This window comes from Phacochoerus africanus, chromosome 9, assembly GCF_016906955.1.
Source record: "Phacochoerus africanus isolate WHEZ1 chromosome 9, ROS_Pafr_v1, whole genome shotgun sequence".
Classification (NCBI taxonomy): domain Eukaryota; kingdom Metazoa; phylum Chordata; class Mammalia; order Artiodactyla; family Suidae; genus Phacochoerus; species Phacochoerus africanus.
The window spans coordinates 21,980,220-21,998,294 of NC_062552.1; the positions used below are offsets into that span (position 1 = coordinate 21,980,220).

At 41.0% G+C, this 18,075-nt stretch overlaps 1 protein-coding gene across 2 annotated transcripts; it reads left to right on the forward strand.

The window, feature by feature from the left end:
• The first annotated feature begins 860 nt into the window (after nucleotides 1-860).
• ZSCAN16 (zinc finger and SCAN domain containing 16) lies at nucleotides 861-14,898 on the forward strand. Of its 2 annotated transcripts, none has more exons than XM_047796869.1 (4): nucleotides 861-915; nucleotides 1,020-1,960; nucleotides 3,244-3,382; nucleotides 14,210-14,898. In XM_047796869.1, the coding sequence occupies exons 2-4, from the start codon at nucleotides 1,580-1,582 to the stop codon at nucleotides 14,728-14,730; spliced, it is 1,041 nt and encodes a 346-aa protein (XP_047652825.1). In that variant the 5' UTR covers nucleotides 861-915; nucleotides 1,020-1,579; the 3' UTR covers nucleotides 14,731-14,898. The 2 variants fall into 2 exon arrangements, with proteins under 2 accessions (XP_047652825.1, XP_047652824.1); XM_047796868.1 differs by having other exon boundaries at nucleotides 868-915; nucleotides 1,499-1,960.
• The last annotated feature ends 3,177 nt before the right edge of the window (nucleotides 14,899-18,075 follow it).

Consider the following 18,075-nt stretch of genomic DNA (forward strand, 5'->3'; position numbering starts at 1 on the left):
AATTAAAAAAAAATAAAAACCAATTCCTTACTGCTCTCACAAAATAAAATTTATTGCGGCATATGGAGGTTCCCAGGCAGGGGTGGAATTGGAGCTGCAGCCCCCAGCCTATACTACAGCCACAGCAATGTGGGATCCCAGCCAAGTCTGCGACATACACCACAGCTCATGGCAAAGCCAGATCCCTGACCCACTGAGGAAGGGCAGGGATTGAACCTTCGTCCCCATGAATACTAGTCGGATTCTTTTCCACTGCACCAAGATGGCAACTCCCAATATTCACTATTTTAAATTGTGAATTTAAAATATTTGTGTTTTATAAATACAAATATCTTTTTCTGCATCATATGGTGTCATATATCTATCATATATCTACAGAACCATAAAGCATATGTCATGAAAAACTTTGGTTGCCAAAACTAGGTGCTGAGGGATAGTTATTCTTTTTTAAATTTTTTAAAATTTAAGTATAGTTAATTCACAATATTGTGTTAGTTTCAGGTATACAGCAAAGTGATTCAGTTTTTAAAATTTTCTTTTTCAGATTTTTTTTCCATTATAGGTTATAATTGTTTTTAAGTATTGAACCATGTGAGTGCACTACATGTTCATATTACTTATTTAGTAATTAAGTGGAGAAAATATTGAGAAGGAAAAAAAAATTTTTTAAGAGCAAAGAAAATGAGCTTGCGTGCCACAAAGTCATCATACCCCTCTACAGAACCGCGCAGGCTGGACCTCCCGCGGCAAGAGCGGAGAAGGGTAGCCTGGCTGCGGCCACCGAGACGAGGCTTCCTAGAGCGGCCAGGAAGCGCCCCGCTGACAGCGGCCGAGCGCTGATTGGTTAGTTTGAGTCTAACCTTTGTTCGGGGCCGCCCAGAGGACCCTAGTCACTCCTGTTCCTCTCCGAGCGAGGTGAGTCTCTCTCGGTTCCTGGGAAGGCGCAGGGCACGGCTGTGGTCAGCAGAAACCCCCTCCTCTCACCTCCATCTCACAGGCTGTCCCCTCCCTCTGGACAGATCTACGACAGAGGACTTGGGCCGACCTTCCAGGAGAATGGAGTGAAAGGGGAGCATCGCCTGCGAGTTGCTCTGCAAGGGCATCCGTCTTAACCCCCTTCCTGAGTTGGAGCATGTACCCCACAACCACCGAATCCTAGGGACCCGTACATCTTAGGTTGTGGACTGAAAGAGCCTTTTAACAAAGCTATTAATCCTTAGTGTTTATCTAGGGCTTGCTGCCAAGCCAAGGACTTTGCGTACATTCTTGTTTAATCTACAGAGCAATCCTGTGAGAAACATGAGAATTTTTACAGATGAGGATCTAGTCTAGATAGGTAACTTGTTCTGAATTACAGCAGAGCTCAGATTCAAACCTATGCTCCTGCTTCCGTATTCTTATTTACAGCCTCCTGTCAGACTATTTACTCAGTTCTGGTTGCTTCCCTTTATTAGCGATTATGTTCACAGCAGCTTTTGTCGTTTCTCAATGGTAACAGTTTTCTCTGAGACAAGATTCTAAGAGAGTCTCCTTGAAGTAATCCCAGATAGAGGATCAGTCTCCTGAAAAACAGCTCAGAATGGCCACATCCCTGGAAGCCGAGGAACAAAAAGCCCTTCTAATAGTTAAGGCAGAAGACTGGAGACAGGACTCCACCTCAGGAAAGTACAGTCCTCACAGAAGGGAACTCTTCAGGCAGCACTTCAGGAAACTGTGCTATCAGGATGCACCTGGACCCCGCGAAGCTCTCACCCAGCTCTCCGAACTTTGCCACCAGTGGCTGAGGCCAGAATGCCACACAAAGGAGCAGATATTAGACCTGCTGGTGCTTGAACAATTTCTGAGCATTCTTCCTAAGGATCTGCAAGCATGGGTGCAGGCACACAATCCAGAGACTGGAGAGGATGCGGTGACTGTGTTGGAGGATCTGGAGAGAGAGCTTGATGAACCTCAAAAGCAGGTGGGAAGAGGGTGGTCATTTGGCTGTGGGAGATCAGGGTATACGGACTGAGCCAAAGCAAAAGGCACATGAAAGAATACCTGAAGACATTTAATACATTACCCTAGAGAAGAGCAGGGACTGGCTGCCAGTGTCAAAGAACTAAAGTGTGGCTGAGTAAAGAGAGACACTGTACTGATTCTATGTCACTTTGGAAGGCTAGGATCAGTGAGAAGCTATAGGAAGGCAAAGAGGAAGGCAAATAGGTATCAGATGAAAACAAAAATTTTTATAAAATTCATGGTTACCTATACATAAAATAGGCTACCTTGTAATAGGAAACTCCCCTTCAAAGTGGGGTTCAAGTAGATGATAAGGATATTGCAGAACAGCACTGTCTAATTGTGACCCATTCATATTTAATACATGTAACTAAATGTACATTTAATATATGTAATTAAAGGAGTTCCCATCGTGGCACAGTGGTTAACGAATCCGACTAGGAACCATGAGGTTGTGGGTTTGATCCCTGGCCTTGCTCAGTGGCTTAAGGATCTGGCCTTGCTGTGAGCTGTGGTGTGGGTTGCAGACGCGGCTCGGATCTTGCGTTGCTGTGGCTCTGGCATAGGCCAGCGGCTACAGCTCCAGTTGGACCCCCTAGCCTGGGAACCTCCATGTGCCGTGGGAGCGGCTCAAGAAAAGGCAAAAAGACAAAAAAAAAAAAATATATATATATATATATATATATGTAATTAAGTACAGTGTAAGCCGTATACATAATTTAAATTTTCTAGTAGCCACATTTAAAAATAAAAACAAATGAAATTAAATATATTTTATTCAATCCCAAATATCTAATCAGTATTTAAAAAGGTATTTTACGTTCTTTTTTAATTTCATTTTTATATGTATTTTACACTTCACATCTCATTGTGTATTAGCCACATCTCAAACCCTCAGTAACCACATTTTTCTCGTGGCTATCATACTGGACCAGTTATAGAAGAAATGGAGGAAGTTGGGTTAGATCATCTTTCAAGTCCCAAGACTCTTATGATTCTGGACCTCTGCAAATCACTGTTAGAGACACTGGTTTTTATTCTCCAGTGTCTTGAACTGTAGATCAGTCTCTGTCTCTTTGTTTTTAGTCATTCTGGCCATTTGCAATTGAATGAGAATTTGTCCCCTTTTCTATAGCCCTGGTCCCTGGCAGATTTTTTTTTTCTTTTGATCTTTCAAAGAAGTTTTTTCAGTTCTTTCACATAATCTACCTTACAAGCACAATCATACTTCATTGTTCCCAGGTTCCAGCCAATTCAGAAAGACAGGACACACTTTTGAACAAGTTGGCCCCCTTAAGAAGGCCACGTGAATCACTGACTATCCAATTCCATCCCAGGAAGACCCAGCAGGAGCAAGAATCTGGGGAGCCTCAAAGGAATGGTAAGGAGCAGGAGTTTTGTGTATATGAGGAAAGAGCTGGTTTCTTAGATTAGACAGGAGCTTTCTCACTTTCATCTCCTTTTTAAGTTTTGTCCCTCACCTCACTGTGGAAGATTTTATCTTCTTTCCTATCCTTACCCCACCACAGAAAGAAATGTATTTCAGTTTTTCATTAGACTTTAAAGCTGCTATTTGGGGAGTTCCCTAGTGGCATAGCAGTTAAGGACTTGGCATTTGCACTGCTATGGCTCAAGTATAACCTGGCCATAACTCGCACATGCTGCAGGCAAGGAAAAAAAAAAAACAATAATATCTGCTATTTTGCCCAAAGTTTAGGGGATGGGATTTAAGTACTCATTCAAGTGAATAATACCTTATACTTCTATCTGTTGTTATCTAATGATTCTAGTTAATTTCCCTTAAATTTCCAATTTGAGCAGAATTTATGACACACTGTATTAGTCTGCTCAGGCTGCCAGGACAGAATACCACACCATAAACTGGGTGGCTTAAACAACAAGAAACTATTTTCTCACAGTTCTGGAAGCTGGACAGTCCAAGATAGGGTGCCAGCAGAATTGTTTTTTAGTAAGGACCCTTTGGCTTGCTGACTTGCTGTGTCTTCATATGGTCTTTTCTCTGTGCACAAGCACTCCCCGTATCCCTTCTTCTTATAGAGGCACCAAAATCCTACTGGATTAGGGCCCCACCCTTATGACCTAATTTAATCTTAATAACCTACTTAAAAGTACAGTTACACTGGGGGGTAGAGCTATGTTTTTTACAGTTACATTGCGAGGTAGAGCTATGTCTTTTAGTTTCTCTGAATGTCAGGTTGACCTGGTTTTGGCTGTGGTTTGGTCCCACATTCCACTAATTAACATCCAGGATGTCTTGTGTATCCCCAGGCTACATTTAAAAGGCAGACAAGGAGTTCCCATTGTGGCGCAGCAGAGATGAATCCAACTGGTAACCATGAGGATGTGGCTTCAATCCCTGGCCTTCCTCAGTGGGTTGGGTGTCTGGCATTACTGTGAGCTGTGGTGTAGGTCGCAGATGCGGTTGGGATCCCGCATTGCTGTGGCTATGGCATAGGCCAGCAGCTGTAGCTCCAGTTTGACCCCTAGCCTAGGAACTTCCTTGTGCTGGAGGTGTGGCCCTAAAAAGCAAAAAATAAAAAAATAAAGAGCAGACAAATTGGCTCAGCAGTAACGAACCCAGCTAGTATCCATGAGAATACACGAGTTCGTTCCCTGGCCTCCCTCAGTGGGTTAAAGATCCAGCATTGCCGTGAGCAAGCTGTGGTGTAGGGCAACAGCTGCAGCTACAATTCAACCCCTAGCCTGGGAACTTCCCTATGCTTCGGGTGCGGCCCTAAAAAGACAAAATAAATAAATACATAATAAAATGCAGGCAAGTTGGAGTTCCAACTGTGGCGCAGTTAAGGATCCAGCATTGTCGAAGCTGTGGCTCGAATTCAATCCTTGGCCCAGGAATTTTCATATGCTGTAGGAGTGGCTGAAAAAAAAATTAAAAACAAAAAGCAGATGAACTTTATCAATGTATGCAGTTTACCCAAACTCTACTCTTTACAGTGCTCCCTACCCTTTTTCTAGAGGTTCTCCTGTTCATAATGCCTTTCCTCAGCAGTATGTTACACCCTGGCCTATTCTAGATGCCACTCTCACTACTTTAAATTTTACCAGTATGGTTCTCTCATTCTCTAGGATCCCTGCCAGGTGATTTGCCTAATTTGAAAAATTATTTTAAGCTAAAATACTTCTAGCTAATATCTGGAAAGTATACTATTCATTTATATATAATTTAAAGGACCTTGTAGTGCTTTAACTCAAGGGGTGGAGGGTAGGTTATAGGTTTCCTTTAGAGGTAAGTTTGAGACCTCCTGTTCTGTTCATTCATTTCTCTTTCATTAAACACTTGTTGAATAGCAGCTGTATGTCAGGCGTCATGCTAGGTGTAAGGAAGACAAAGATAAGACACTTAAGTTCTTCAAGAAGCAGAGAATGCACTGTTACAGCATGTGGTGAGCTACAGAGAAAAGGACAGCTATTCCTGTGGTAGGCCTGCAAAGGTATCAGAATAGGTTTGCTTGAGCTTAGATGGTTAGATGAGGAGGGGTGAACTGGGAAGAGGAAACATTCTGGGCAGAGAGAATAGTAGGGTGCAGGGAGCACGAGGGCACACATAACACACATTCTAAGAACAGCAGCTACTCTGAGTTTGATTTTGATATAGAGAATTTTGTGGGAAAAAAATGAAAGGCCAGTGGTCAGTTCTTTAGCTGAATACCTTGCTAAAGAAATGGAACTCCATTCTATCAGATGGAGGTCTTACATTATTTCAGAGGAGTGGCTGACAGATTTGTATTTTTATTTATTTATTTATTTATTGCTTTTTAGGACCACACCTATGGCATACAGAGGTTTCCAGGCTAGGGGTCACATCAGAGCTACAGCTGCCAGCCTACGACACAGCCACAGCAATGTGGGATCCAAGCCGTGTCTATGACCTACACCACAGCTCACGGCAACACTGGATCCTTAATCCACTGAGCAAGGCCAGGGCTCGAACCTGAAACCTCATGGTTACTAGTTAGATTCATTTCCACTGCACCAAGATAGGAACTCCAGATTTGGATTTTTAAAAATCACCATCCGTGGTTCCATTTTATAAAAGTTACCTAGAACTGGAAGTTACATAGACTAAAAGGATTATCACCAAATGTCTACGTAGGTTATTTCAAGATAATGAAATCATAGGTGATTGATTTTCCAAAGTCTGTAAGTGAATGAGCATACAATTATAGTAGGGAAAAAAGATATAAACAAGGGGGGAGGCCACTCTCAAATACAGAAGATAGTGGACCAGAGTGGGGATAAGGCTGAAGAGAGGAAGGGGAAACTTCAGGACATATATAGTAATTAGGATGAACAGGTCTGACATGATACAATGGGGGTGGCGGGGGCAGGGGAGGTTGAGGGAATGGACATTTTAATACAGTCCAAGTTTATGGCTTGGGCGTCTTGCAAATAATGGTATCAGCAATTGAGAGGAAAATCAGAGAATATATATTTATTTGGGAAGAAGAGTTAGAGTGGATTTAATTTTTATACATGTGAATTTATGTATAAAATTCTGTGCCTGTGAAAAGTACAAGTAAGTAAAATCCAGCAAGCAGTGCAGTTTATTTTTTTTATTTATAATGATTTTTATTTTTTCCATTGTAGTTGGTTTACAATGTTCTGTCAATTTTCTACTGTACAGCAAAGTGACCCAGTCACACACATATATATACATTCTTTTTCTCACATAATCCTCCATCATGCTCCATCACAAGTGACTAGATATAATTCCCAGTGCTATACAGCAGGATCTCATTGTTTATCCATTCCGAAGGCAATAGTTTGCATCTGTTAAACCCAGATTCCCAGTGCATCCCACTCCCTCTCCCAACCCTTCCCCCTTGGCAACCACAAGTCTGTTCTCCAAGTCCATGAGTTTCTTTTCTGTGAAAAGGCTCATTTATGCGTATATTAGATTCCAGATATAAGTGATATCATATAGTATTTGTCTTTCTCTTTCTGACTTACTTCACTTGGTATGAGAGTCTCTAGTTCCATCCATGTTGCTTCAAATGGCATTATTTTGTTCTTTTTTATGGCTGAGTAGTATTCCATTGTGTATATATACCTCATCTTCTTAATTCATTCATCTGTCAGTGTACATTTAGGTTGATTCCATGTCTTGGCTATTGTGAATAGTGCTGCAGTGAACGTGCGGGTGCCTGTGTCTTTCTCAAGGAAAGTTTTGTCCAGATATATGCCCAAGACTGGGATTGTTGGGTCATATGGTAGTTCTGTATTTAGTTTTCTGAGATACCTCCATACTGTTTTCCATAGTGATTGTACCAATTTATGTTCCCGCCAACAGTGTAGGAGGGTTCCCTTTTCTTCACACCCTCTCTAGTATTTGTTATTTGTGGACTTAACTAATGATGGACATTCTGACAGGTGTGAGGTTTTTATTTGCATTTCTCTAATAATCAGTGATGTTGAGCATTTTTTCAGGTGCTTCTTGGCCATCTGTATATCTTCTTTGGAGAAATGTCTATTCAGGTCTTTTGCCCATTTTTCAATTGGTTTGTTGGCCTTTTTTGCTGTTGATTTGTATAAGTCGTTTGTATATTTTAGAGATTAAGCCCTTGTCAGTTGCATTGTTTGAAACTAGGTTCTCCCATTCCTTATGTTGTCTTTTTTTTTTTTTTAGGTTTCCTTTGCTGTGCAAAAGCTTGTCAGTTTTCTTAGGTCCCATTGGTTTATTTTTGCTTTTATTCCTGTTGCCTTGGAAGACCGACCTAAGAAAACATTTGTGGAGTTCCCGTCGTGGCGCAGTGGTTAACGAATCCGACTAGGAACCATGAGGTTGCGGGTTCGGTCCCTGCCCTTGCTCAGTGGGTTAACGATCTGGCGTTGCCGTGAGCTGGGGTGTAGGTCACAGACGTGGCTCGGATCCCGAGTTGCTATGGCTCTGGCGTAGGCCGGTGGCTACAGCTCCGATTCAACCCCTAGCCTGGGAACCTCCATATGCCGCAGGAGCGGCCCAAGAAATAGCAACAACAACAACAACAACAACAACAAAAAAGACAAAAGACAAAAAAAAAAAGAAAGAAAACATTTGTAAGGTTGATGTGAGAGAATGTTTTGCCTATGTTCTCTTCTAGGAGTTTGTCTTTAACCCATTTTGAGTTTCTTTTTGTTCACGGTGTGAGGGTGTGTTCCAGTTTTATTGAATTACATACGGCTGTCCAATTTTCCCAGCACCACTTACTGAAAAGACTGTCTTTTTCCCATTTTATATTTTTGCCTCCCATTGTCAAAGATTAATTGACCATAGGTGTCTGGGTTTGGTTCTCTATTCTATTCCATTGGTCTGTATGTCTGTTTTGGTACCAGTACCACACTGTTTTGATTACTGTGGCTTTGTAATATCAGGCAGTGCAGTTTAAAATGTGGTTCTGGAGTTCCCATCGTGTTGCAGTGGTTAACGAGTCTGACTAGGAACCAGGAGGTTTCAGGTTCGATCCTTGGCCTTGCTCAGTGGCTTAAGGATCTGGCATTGCCATGAGCTGTGGTGTAGGTTGCAGATGCAGCTCAGATCTCCAGTTGCTGTGGCTCTGGCGAAGGCCAATGGCTACAGCTCCAATTGGACCCCTAGCTGGGGAACCTCCATATGCCACGCAAGCGGCCCTAGAAAAAGCAAAAAGACATAAATAAATAAATAAATTAAATGTGGTTCTAAATACAGGAGAAAGGTATGGGAGGAGACAGAGCTTTGGAGTCAGATACTGGGTAGATTATAGAAGACGTGAGTGCAGATGATGGTGACTCGGAAGACTATAGAGTAAAAAGAGAAGAGAGCACATGAAAAATTGTGAGGCATGCCACCATCTCAAGTTTTCATAGAGGAAAAGGATTTTAGAAAGGAGAGAGCAGGGGCTGTCAAAGAGGTTAAGAGAAGCAGAAGAGGATGGTATCACCAAAGCCAAGGGAGGAGTTTCCACCAGATGTAACCAGTAGCAATGTAACTGTAAGATTCCCTTGAATTTGGCATTTAGAAGTTAATGAGGAGTTCCCATCATGGCTCAGTGGTTAACCAACCTGACTGGTATCCATGGCATCGTTCAGTGGGTTAAGGATTTGGCATTGACATGAGCTGTGGTGTAGGCATCAGACATGGCTCGGATCCCACATTGCTGTGGCTGTGGCAAAGGCCGGCAGCTGCAGCTCCCATTCAACCCCTAGCCTGGGAACTTCCACATGCTGAAGGTGCGGACCTAAAAAGACAAAAAAAAAAAAAAAGAAAGAAAGAAAGAAAGAAAAAAAGTTAATGAGTCAGTAAGAATAGCTTCAGAAGGCAGAAGCTGAAAGATGCAAATCTTTTAGATAAGCTCAAATAAGCTTAACTTCCTGGAATCTTCATCTCTTTTCTGTGAGAAGCCATATAAGTTTCTCACCTCATCTTTGGAGACAGGATATGCACTTAAAAACCAGATCACAGTAATCATTTAATGTATCAAATGCTAATTCTGTTGTGTAGAGCACAGAGAATTATTGATTATGACTAGCAGCTTGTCTGTGTAAAACTTTAAATTCTAGATGGGCTTTCCTTCTATTTTTTGCTTTGTTTTGGTTTTTTGCCACAGCCATGGCCAGGAACTGAACCCACACAACATCAGTGACCTGAGCCACAACAGTGACAATGCCAGATCCTTAACCTGCTGAGACACCAGGGAACTCCTATCCTTCTGTTTTGTTTGTTTGTTTGTTTTACAAATACCTCTGGATCAGTTTCACTCTGCTTCACACTAGTTTAAGTTCTAGAAAAACACAGTCTTTCTTTTTTTTTGTCTTTTTGTCTTTTTGCCTTTTCTAGGGCCACTTGCACGGCATATGGAGGTTCCCAGGCCAGGGGTCCAATCGGAGCTGTAGCCACCAGCCTGTGCCAGAGCCACAGCAATGTGGGGTCCGAGCCAAGGCTACAACCCACACCACAGCTCACGGCAAAGCTGGATCATTAACCCACTGAGCAAGGCCAGGGATCGAACCCGCAACCTCATGGCTCCTAGTCAGATTCATTAACCACTGCACCACAACGGGAACTCCCAAGAAAAACACACTCTTTCTATGCAGAAAATTGTAGAAGCTTACACATGTGCTGCTGCCAAAATAACCTTTCAAGGGAGTCTTTTCTTAATTTATCAAAAGATGCTTTATGAAATGTAGCTATCCTGTGAGACCTGTGAATTCTTAGGGAAGTCTATTTTGTCTGCATTGAACAATATAAATATGATTGTTTCCTAAGGTACAGCCCCAGCAACCTGACACAATTTTTATCTGTCCCCCCCCACCACCAATCTCCTCACCAAAAAAATGAACAAGCAAAAAAACAAAATGCACGCGTGCGCGCGCACACACACACACAAAAAAAACACTGCAGCAATCACAACAAATACATCTGAAGAAATGCCTCTCAACTTTATTAAAAGATGTAACATCTGGTCCAGATTCTCATTTTACAGTTGAAAAGTTATACCACAGTGGTTGTGACTCTTCCAAGTTTCCATTAGGAGTTAGAGGAAGAGATAAAATTACAATCATAACCTGGGGCTCCTACCTATTAGTTCAGAACAGTTTTTTAAAACCATCATGATAATTTACCAAAAAGAAAGTATCTTTTTAAAATAAATTTATTGTTAAATAGACTTTTTAATGCAGTATCTCTTGTTTTAAATTTTTCATTGTATTCATACCAACAAGAGTATTAGTATTAGCTCTTGACTAGGGTAATGGCACTTGTCTCTGTAAACATAACTGGGAATTATAATAGTGGTCACTTAATACAGAACTGTTTTCATATATGAGAAAAGAACTTGGAGAACCAAGGGTCCTACAGTTCTTTGTAACACATTGTCAAAAAAATTTTGGCTATGCTATTAACCTGCAACACTGACTCTCCATTAGCGGTAAATGATAGTCTCCTTAACTCTTCCAGTTTCACTTCACTGAGCATTTAACCTTGTCCTTTCTTTTCCTCTAGGATGTCAAGCAGGTTGTACACATAGTAATTAAATGGTCTTTATGGACATATCCTTTTTTTTTTTCATTGTTGTGGTGCAGCATATGGAAGTTCCTGGGTCAGGGATAGACCCCATGCCTCTGCAGCTACCTGAGCCACTGCAGTCAGATTCTTTGCCTACCGCACCAAAGCAGAACCCCTGGATGTACTCTCATTTCAGTGACCAGCAGGACTTGGCTTATCTGGAATGTAACTGATAAGGCCTTTTGGATGTGCCAAAGTAACACTGGAAAAATAGCTCTGGCAGAAGATGCTAAACAAAATACTCCTAATTTTGTCAGTTCTGAAACAAGATCTCCTAGAATCCAGTTACCCTAGGGTTGGCACTTGGAAGAGATACGTAAACAAAATTCTGAAATTCCAATTAGCCAAGCAGACTACAGATCCCTGAGATGAGAAAAGTTCACATTTGACAGTTTCCATACAATATTCTTCACATTGCTCAATTACAGATCTAAGAGAGAGGGATATAATTTCAACTGCTATGCTAGCCAAGGAAAATTGATATTTTTTTTAATATTTTTTGAAGTCTTGGTGAGGAATTTTTCTCCAGACTTCTCCTGAAGTTGTAGGAGAGAAACTCATCCTAAGGCCTGATAGATTCCCCCGAAGGTAGTAAACTGCTCACAAGTGCCAACTCTCTGTCCTTTTTCAAAAAACACTCATCTTCAACAATAAGCCACAGAAAACTAACCATCAGTGACTCCAGTTTATAAAAGAAGCTGTGGAGCCAATATGTTGATGTTTGAAAACACTTTTCTTAATGGTGTAGGGATATCTCTGATTTCTGTGATTCGACTAATTTAGCAATACTTCTGCTGCACATTATACTTTTACACATGCTTTATCATACATTCCCTCATCTGACCAAACAATAGGTGAGAAGGAGGGCACAGAGGTGATAAGGAAACCAAAATGGTTATCATCTGCCAACATTTCAACAATTATCAGCAGAGCCAGGGCTGAAATCTGGACCTCTGGCTCCAATTCAGTCCTTATAATTTCTCCTCAAAGATAATATAGTATTTAGATTCCAAAATAGTATCATTTTAGAACAAGTAATGAAGCTTTGAGAAAGTCTACTGCCTGATTTAAAAAAAAAAAAAAAAAAGCAGGGGGTTAGGGAAGTTCCCGTTGGGGCTCAGCGGAAACAAATCTTAACTAGTATCCATGAGGACATAGGTTCAATCCCTGGCCTTGCTCAGTGGATCCCTGGCCTTGCTCAGTGGGTTAAGGATCCAGCGTTGTAGTGAGCTGTGGTACAGGTCGAAGATGAGGCTTGGATCTGGTATTGCCGTGTCTGTGGCATAGGCCAGTGGCTACAGCACCGATTTGACCCCTAGCCTGGGAAACCCATATGCTGGGGGTGCAGCCCTAAAAAGCAAAGAAAAAAAAAGGCAGGGGGGTGGCAGGGGAGTTCCTGTTGTGGCTCAGCCATAATGAACCTGACTAATATCCATGAGGACACAGGTTCGATCCCTGACTTCACTCAGTGGGTTAAGGATTTGGCATTGCTGCAAGATGTGGTTTAGGCTGCAGATGCAGCCCTAAAAAAGATTTAAAACATTTTTAAAAATTGTTTTAAATGGTAAAAAGGGAGGTAAGATTTGATGAAAATTTGGTAGGAAGGGGACAAATGACGACAATGAAGAGTGCAGTTTGGGCACTCAGGCCAGAGCCAGTGTTTTCCATACCCACAGCAGACACTGAAATGTTCTGCTGACTCTTGCTGCTGCTTCCATCATGCCAAGTGAACCACTGAAAAACTCTATGTGATTAAACAATTGTTGTACAATTAGGATTCCTAGGCCTTTTAAGATGGAGGTTTCAGCATAACCACATAGGTCTACCCCCTAAAATCTCAAAATATATATTATAAAATTCAACTCCACAAATATTTATTTAGTACTTGCTGTGTGCCAAGTTCCATATTAAGCTTAGGGTTGAGGACATGCAGATCAGGAAGAGGGAGAGCACATCCAATTTAGCAGATTAGGGAAGACTTCCTGGAGGAGACAGCATTTGAGATGGACCTTGAATAATAGCTAGACCAGTGGCTCTCAAAGTGCAGTCCCTGTACCAGCATTATCTATCATATCAAGAAATGCACACCCCTGGGCTTCACCCCAACCTTATCAAATCAGATGCTCTGTGGGTCAGAAGCCCAGCAATCTGTGTTTTGATGAGCCAGGTGATTCTGATGCACAATAAAGTTTGAGAACTGCCCAGCTAGGATTTAGATAGGAGGAGATATCAAGGACATCAGTTTCAGAAAAAAGGATTCAACCCAGCACATACACCAGACCATCCACTGTCACTTCCTGTTTATCTTCTATCCTGACCTGCATGCGCTCTCTCTCTCTCTTTCTCTCTGCTTTTAGCTATTATTATTATGTACACTTCTTTCCTTTGATGGTTCCTACTCACTTCATTCCTCTCAGATCCCTAATCTCCCTACCTTCTCCAGTCACTTATACTTGGTTTTACTACCACTTACTACCCACCTTTCAGACCCTTCAGGTTTCTCCCAAAATTTTACCTCCCTTCCCATCTTTGTTTTCTAATCTCCTCCTTGTTTATCCCCCTTAATTATCCTTGGCATATCTGTAGTCCCCGTTTACCATTTTGCATTTACACAGAATTGCCGTCCACATTTTTGCCTTTTCCTCCTTTTGTGATCTATTCCCAAGTAACATATCCTGCTATCTTCCTTACTGGCCTCTTCTCTACTTTCTCCCCAATATTATCAGTGTATGTTTTGATGGTGCTAGATACCTAATTTGTGCATTGTATATGGGTTTTAGTTTTTATAAGACATTTTTGGAGTTCCTGTCATGGCGCAGTGGTTAACGAATCCGACTAGGAACCAGGAGGTTGTGGGTTCAATCCCTGGCCATGCTCAGTGGGTTAAGGATCCGGCATTGCCATGAGCTGTGGTGTAGATTACAGACGCGGCTCGGATCCCGTGTTGCTGCGGCTCTGGTGTAGGCCAGCGGCTACAGCTCCAATTCAACCCCTAGCCTGAGAACCTCCATATGCCATGAATGCAGCCCTAGAAAATACAAAAAAAAAAAAAAAAAGACATTTTTAACATTTGCATGTTCTTTCTTCCATAGGCTTTTTGCCTCTTAACCTAGAATGGACCTGTTTATATACTGTTTATTATTACAGGTGATCAAACCAGGACTAAGAATGAAGAGTTGTCCCAGAAGGAAGATATACCCAAAGACATGAAATTCCTTGGGGAAATAAACAACAGATCTAACAGAGATACTCCTCAGTATCCTGAATCCAAAGATGCTGTTGAAAGTGAGGGCAGATTCGAGTGGCAACAGAGGGAAAGAAGACGCTATAAATGTGATGACTGTGGAAAAAGTTTTAGTCATAGCTCAGACCTGAGTAAACACAGGAGAACTCACACTGGAGAGAAGCCCTACAAATGTGATGAATGTGGAAAAGCCTTCATTCAACGCTCACATCTCATTGGACATCATAGAGTACACACTGGCGTGAAACCCTATAAATGTAAAGAATGTGGGAAAGATTTTAGTGGACGCACAGGTCTTATTCAACATCAGAGAATCCACACAGGTGAAAAACCCTATGAATGTGATGAGTGCGGGAGGCCTTTCCGAGTAAGTTCAGCCCTTATTAGACATCAAAGAATTCATACAGCAAATAAGCTCTACTAATATAGTGAAGTAATAAAAGTGCTTTAGACACTCAGGCCTAATTAGTTATCAGAGAAATCTACCTTGGAGACCTTACGTATCCTGAATGTGGGCAAAGCTACAATCACCGTTAAAAATGTCTCCAGCACCAGAGAATCTACCTGAATAAAATTTCCTTTTATTTCTAAATTAGTTCAGTTTCTTGGGAGGATCTAAGAGTTATTTGAGAAAGGCTTGTCCGTTGCCTTGTTCACTTGTGGCCCAAAATAACCATGTTTCCTGGTTGAAAGACACGAATTCTACCTCTTGGCTCTGGCTCCTTTTTACTTGACCGTTTAGTGTATGACTTTAGGCAAGACATTCATATTTTTCTTTGCCTTCATTTTCCCTTTCGGTAAAGTGCAGATGATATAATAGAGGCCCACAGGCATGTTAAGTTAAAATAGATGAAAACTGCTCTTGAAATTAAGAACTAAAACAATACTAATTTTCCCCCATCATTACTGGTATAATGGCCTAAATATCCATTTCTTAAAATAGTATAATAATTTTGAAGAATTTTTTTGGTTTGCCAATGAGTAAAAAAAAAAAAATAGAGGTACCCATCAGAAAAGACAGCAGGTTAAGGAAAACATTAAAATGGAGAGGAAAGCAGTAAGTGATCAGTGGGAACTGCTGGGAAGGGGGATGATGGAGTGTGTTAGGGATCTGTATCTTTGGATAAGCCACTTCTTCTCTGAGTCTCAGGTCATTGTAAACTGAGGGAGATGGGGAGAAGTTGGTCTAGAACTGCACTGTCCAATATAGTAGCCAGAACCCACATGCAGCTCTATAAATTTAAACTTAAATAAAATGATAAATTCAGTTCCATGGTGACATTAGCTACGTGTGGCTAAGTAGCCACTGTAATGGGCAGCACAGATCCAAACCATTTTTATCATTGCAGAAACTTCTAAAGAACACTGCTGTTCAAATCAGTCATTGGTAAGGTACCTTCTAGCTTTGATATGTGATTCTGAGTTCAGGAAGGTAGCAAAAGAGATAACCTGAGGAGGCTGCAATAGCAACAGGAGATAAAATACAAACACCCTGAAAAAAAATTAATTTAGTAATAATAACTTTGTGGTACTTTTCAGCCTTAAAAAGATGATATTATAATTGGAGGAAGATGATTTTTAAGTAAATATGACAACATAATAATCTAAGTTGAAAGCTCAAATTACTACCTAATCTCTATAAAAAGAGTGTAATTACCTTTACAAGGTAATAAACCCTGTCAGTTACCCTATATTAATGAGAAGCTGGGGCTCTCAGTACACTAATGCTTTAAGATAGTAAACAATCTATATTTTTTTCTTTGGGGCTCCAGAATGTATTAGCAGTTCATGTATGTATTTGCAACAGTTTTACATCCTTAGTTTGAGAATTTTATAGCATCACAGGTATTGTGGTCAAAGGCCAGCACATTCAAATTTACAAAACCAGGAATTCCCATTGTGGCTCAGAAGGTTAAGAACCTGACATAGTGTCTGTTATGGTGCAGGTTTGATCCCTGGCCTCACTCAGTGGGTTGAGGATCCTGTGTTACCAAGAGCTGCTGCGTACATCGTGCATCGCAGAGGCAGTTCAGAGCTGGCGTGGCTGTGGCTGTGGTGTAGGATGACAGTTGCAGCTCCATTTCAACCCCTGGCCTGGGAACTTCCATATACTGAGATGTGGCCATAAAAAAAAAAAAAAATTTACAAAAGCATCAAACTGACATGAACCACTAATTCTAGGAATAACCATCACCAAAATGATTAGGAAGTAATCTAATCTCTCACTGAAGACATTAATTACACATTTGTTTTGAGTGTAGGAAAACCACCAGAATCATTTTGCATCTACTACTATTGGAAGATGAATCTTAAATTATTCCTTATAATGCCATAAAGATAAACTGAACTTTTATGTCTATTTGAACATAACGCTCCTTTTAAAAAAATAAGTTTACTTTGTATACATCAACCGATAAAAACTTTGAAAACATCAAGTTTTACACTCTACTTTTTTTTTCATTTATTTATCTGAGCAATATTTCAAAGCATTTGAAACAGGATTTTTTTAATTGTCATTAAGAGAAAAGTAAAGTTGTAAATCTTAGTATGAGAAACATCCTTATTTAAAAAGTAGAGTTATGGAGTCCCCATCGTGGCGCAGTGGTTAATGAATCCGACTAGGAACCATGAGGTTGCGAGTTTGATCCCTGGCCTTGCTCAGGATCCAGCATTGCCATGAGCTGTGGTGTAGGTTGCAGACGCAGCTCCAATCCCACGTTGCTGTGGCTCTGGTATAGGCCCCTAGCCTGGGAATCTCCATATACCATGGGAGCTGCCCTAGAAAAGGCAAAAAGACAAACAAAAAAAAAAAAAAACAAAAAAAAGGTGCTTACTGAATGATGGCTTTTCCCCCATTACCTTTAGTGTTGCTGGAAAACACTGTCATGTGTAGAAGCTGTACACAGTCTTTAAAGGGTAAATTAACTTCTGATCTTATTGAATTTAGAGAGTTTTCTGCAATAGTAAGAAAGATGATCTTGGCTACCACAAGGTTAGGCTTCCTAAAATTGGTAAAGATGATAAAAGACTGATTTTCTTCTAATATACTCTGTATGATGGAATTCTGTTCAGGTAGCAGTTTTGAATATGTTATGTACAAAGAAGTCTTCTTCAAAGAGTTGTATACCTTCAAATTCTGAGTGAAGAGTAGTTTGGAGCACTGAGACCATGCTACCCTTTTTAGTCTGGTGTTGATTGCACATTGCCACCAGTGTCCACCATCTGGGCTTGACCAGAGGGACAATGATAAGAGTCAGGGAGGTACAGAAAGACTTGGGGCCAGAGACATCCTGGAGTGAAAGCAGCAAGAAAGTCCCATGGTATCTGGGATAACAGCTGGCACAAGGCAAAGAAGGCATGAGGTTAAAGGAGATCTAAGTAGTTGTTAGTACTGGAAGAATTAGGCAACATCCTAGTAAGTCTGTGGAAATCTACAGGAAAAAATGGTGAGGATGCAACCAGTGGAATGAAGAGCTCTGAGTTCAATCACAGCCACAGTTATTGGAAAAGAAGATATAATATGTTAGACCCCAATCAGAACCACTGGGTTTTAGCAGAGCCATCCTGGAATGATGGAACCTGCTCTAAAAAACCCTAAACATGAAAGGCAATTTCTCAAATACTTGTGTCAGAAACATATGTGTCCTCTCATCTTTTTTGGAGGTTTTTTTTTTTTTTTTTTTTGAGGGAGGCAAGAACTTGCTAGTTTGTAGTTTTCACGAACTAACAACAGAGAGTGCTAGTAAATGGCACCTAAAAGGAATATGAG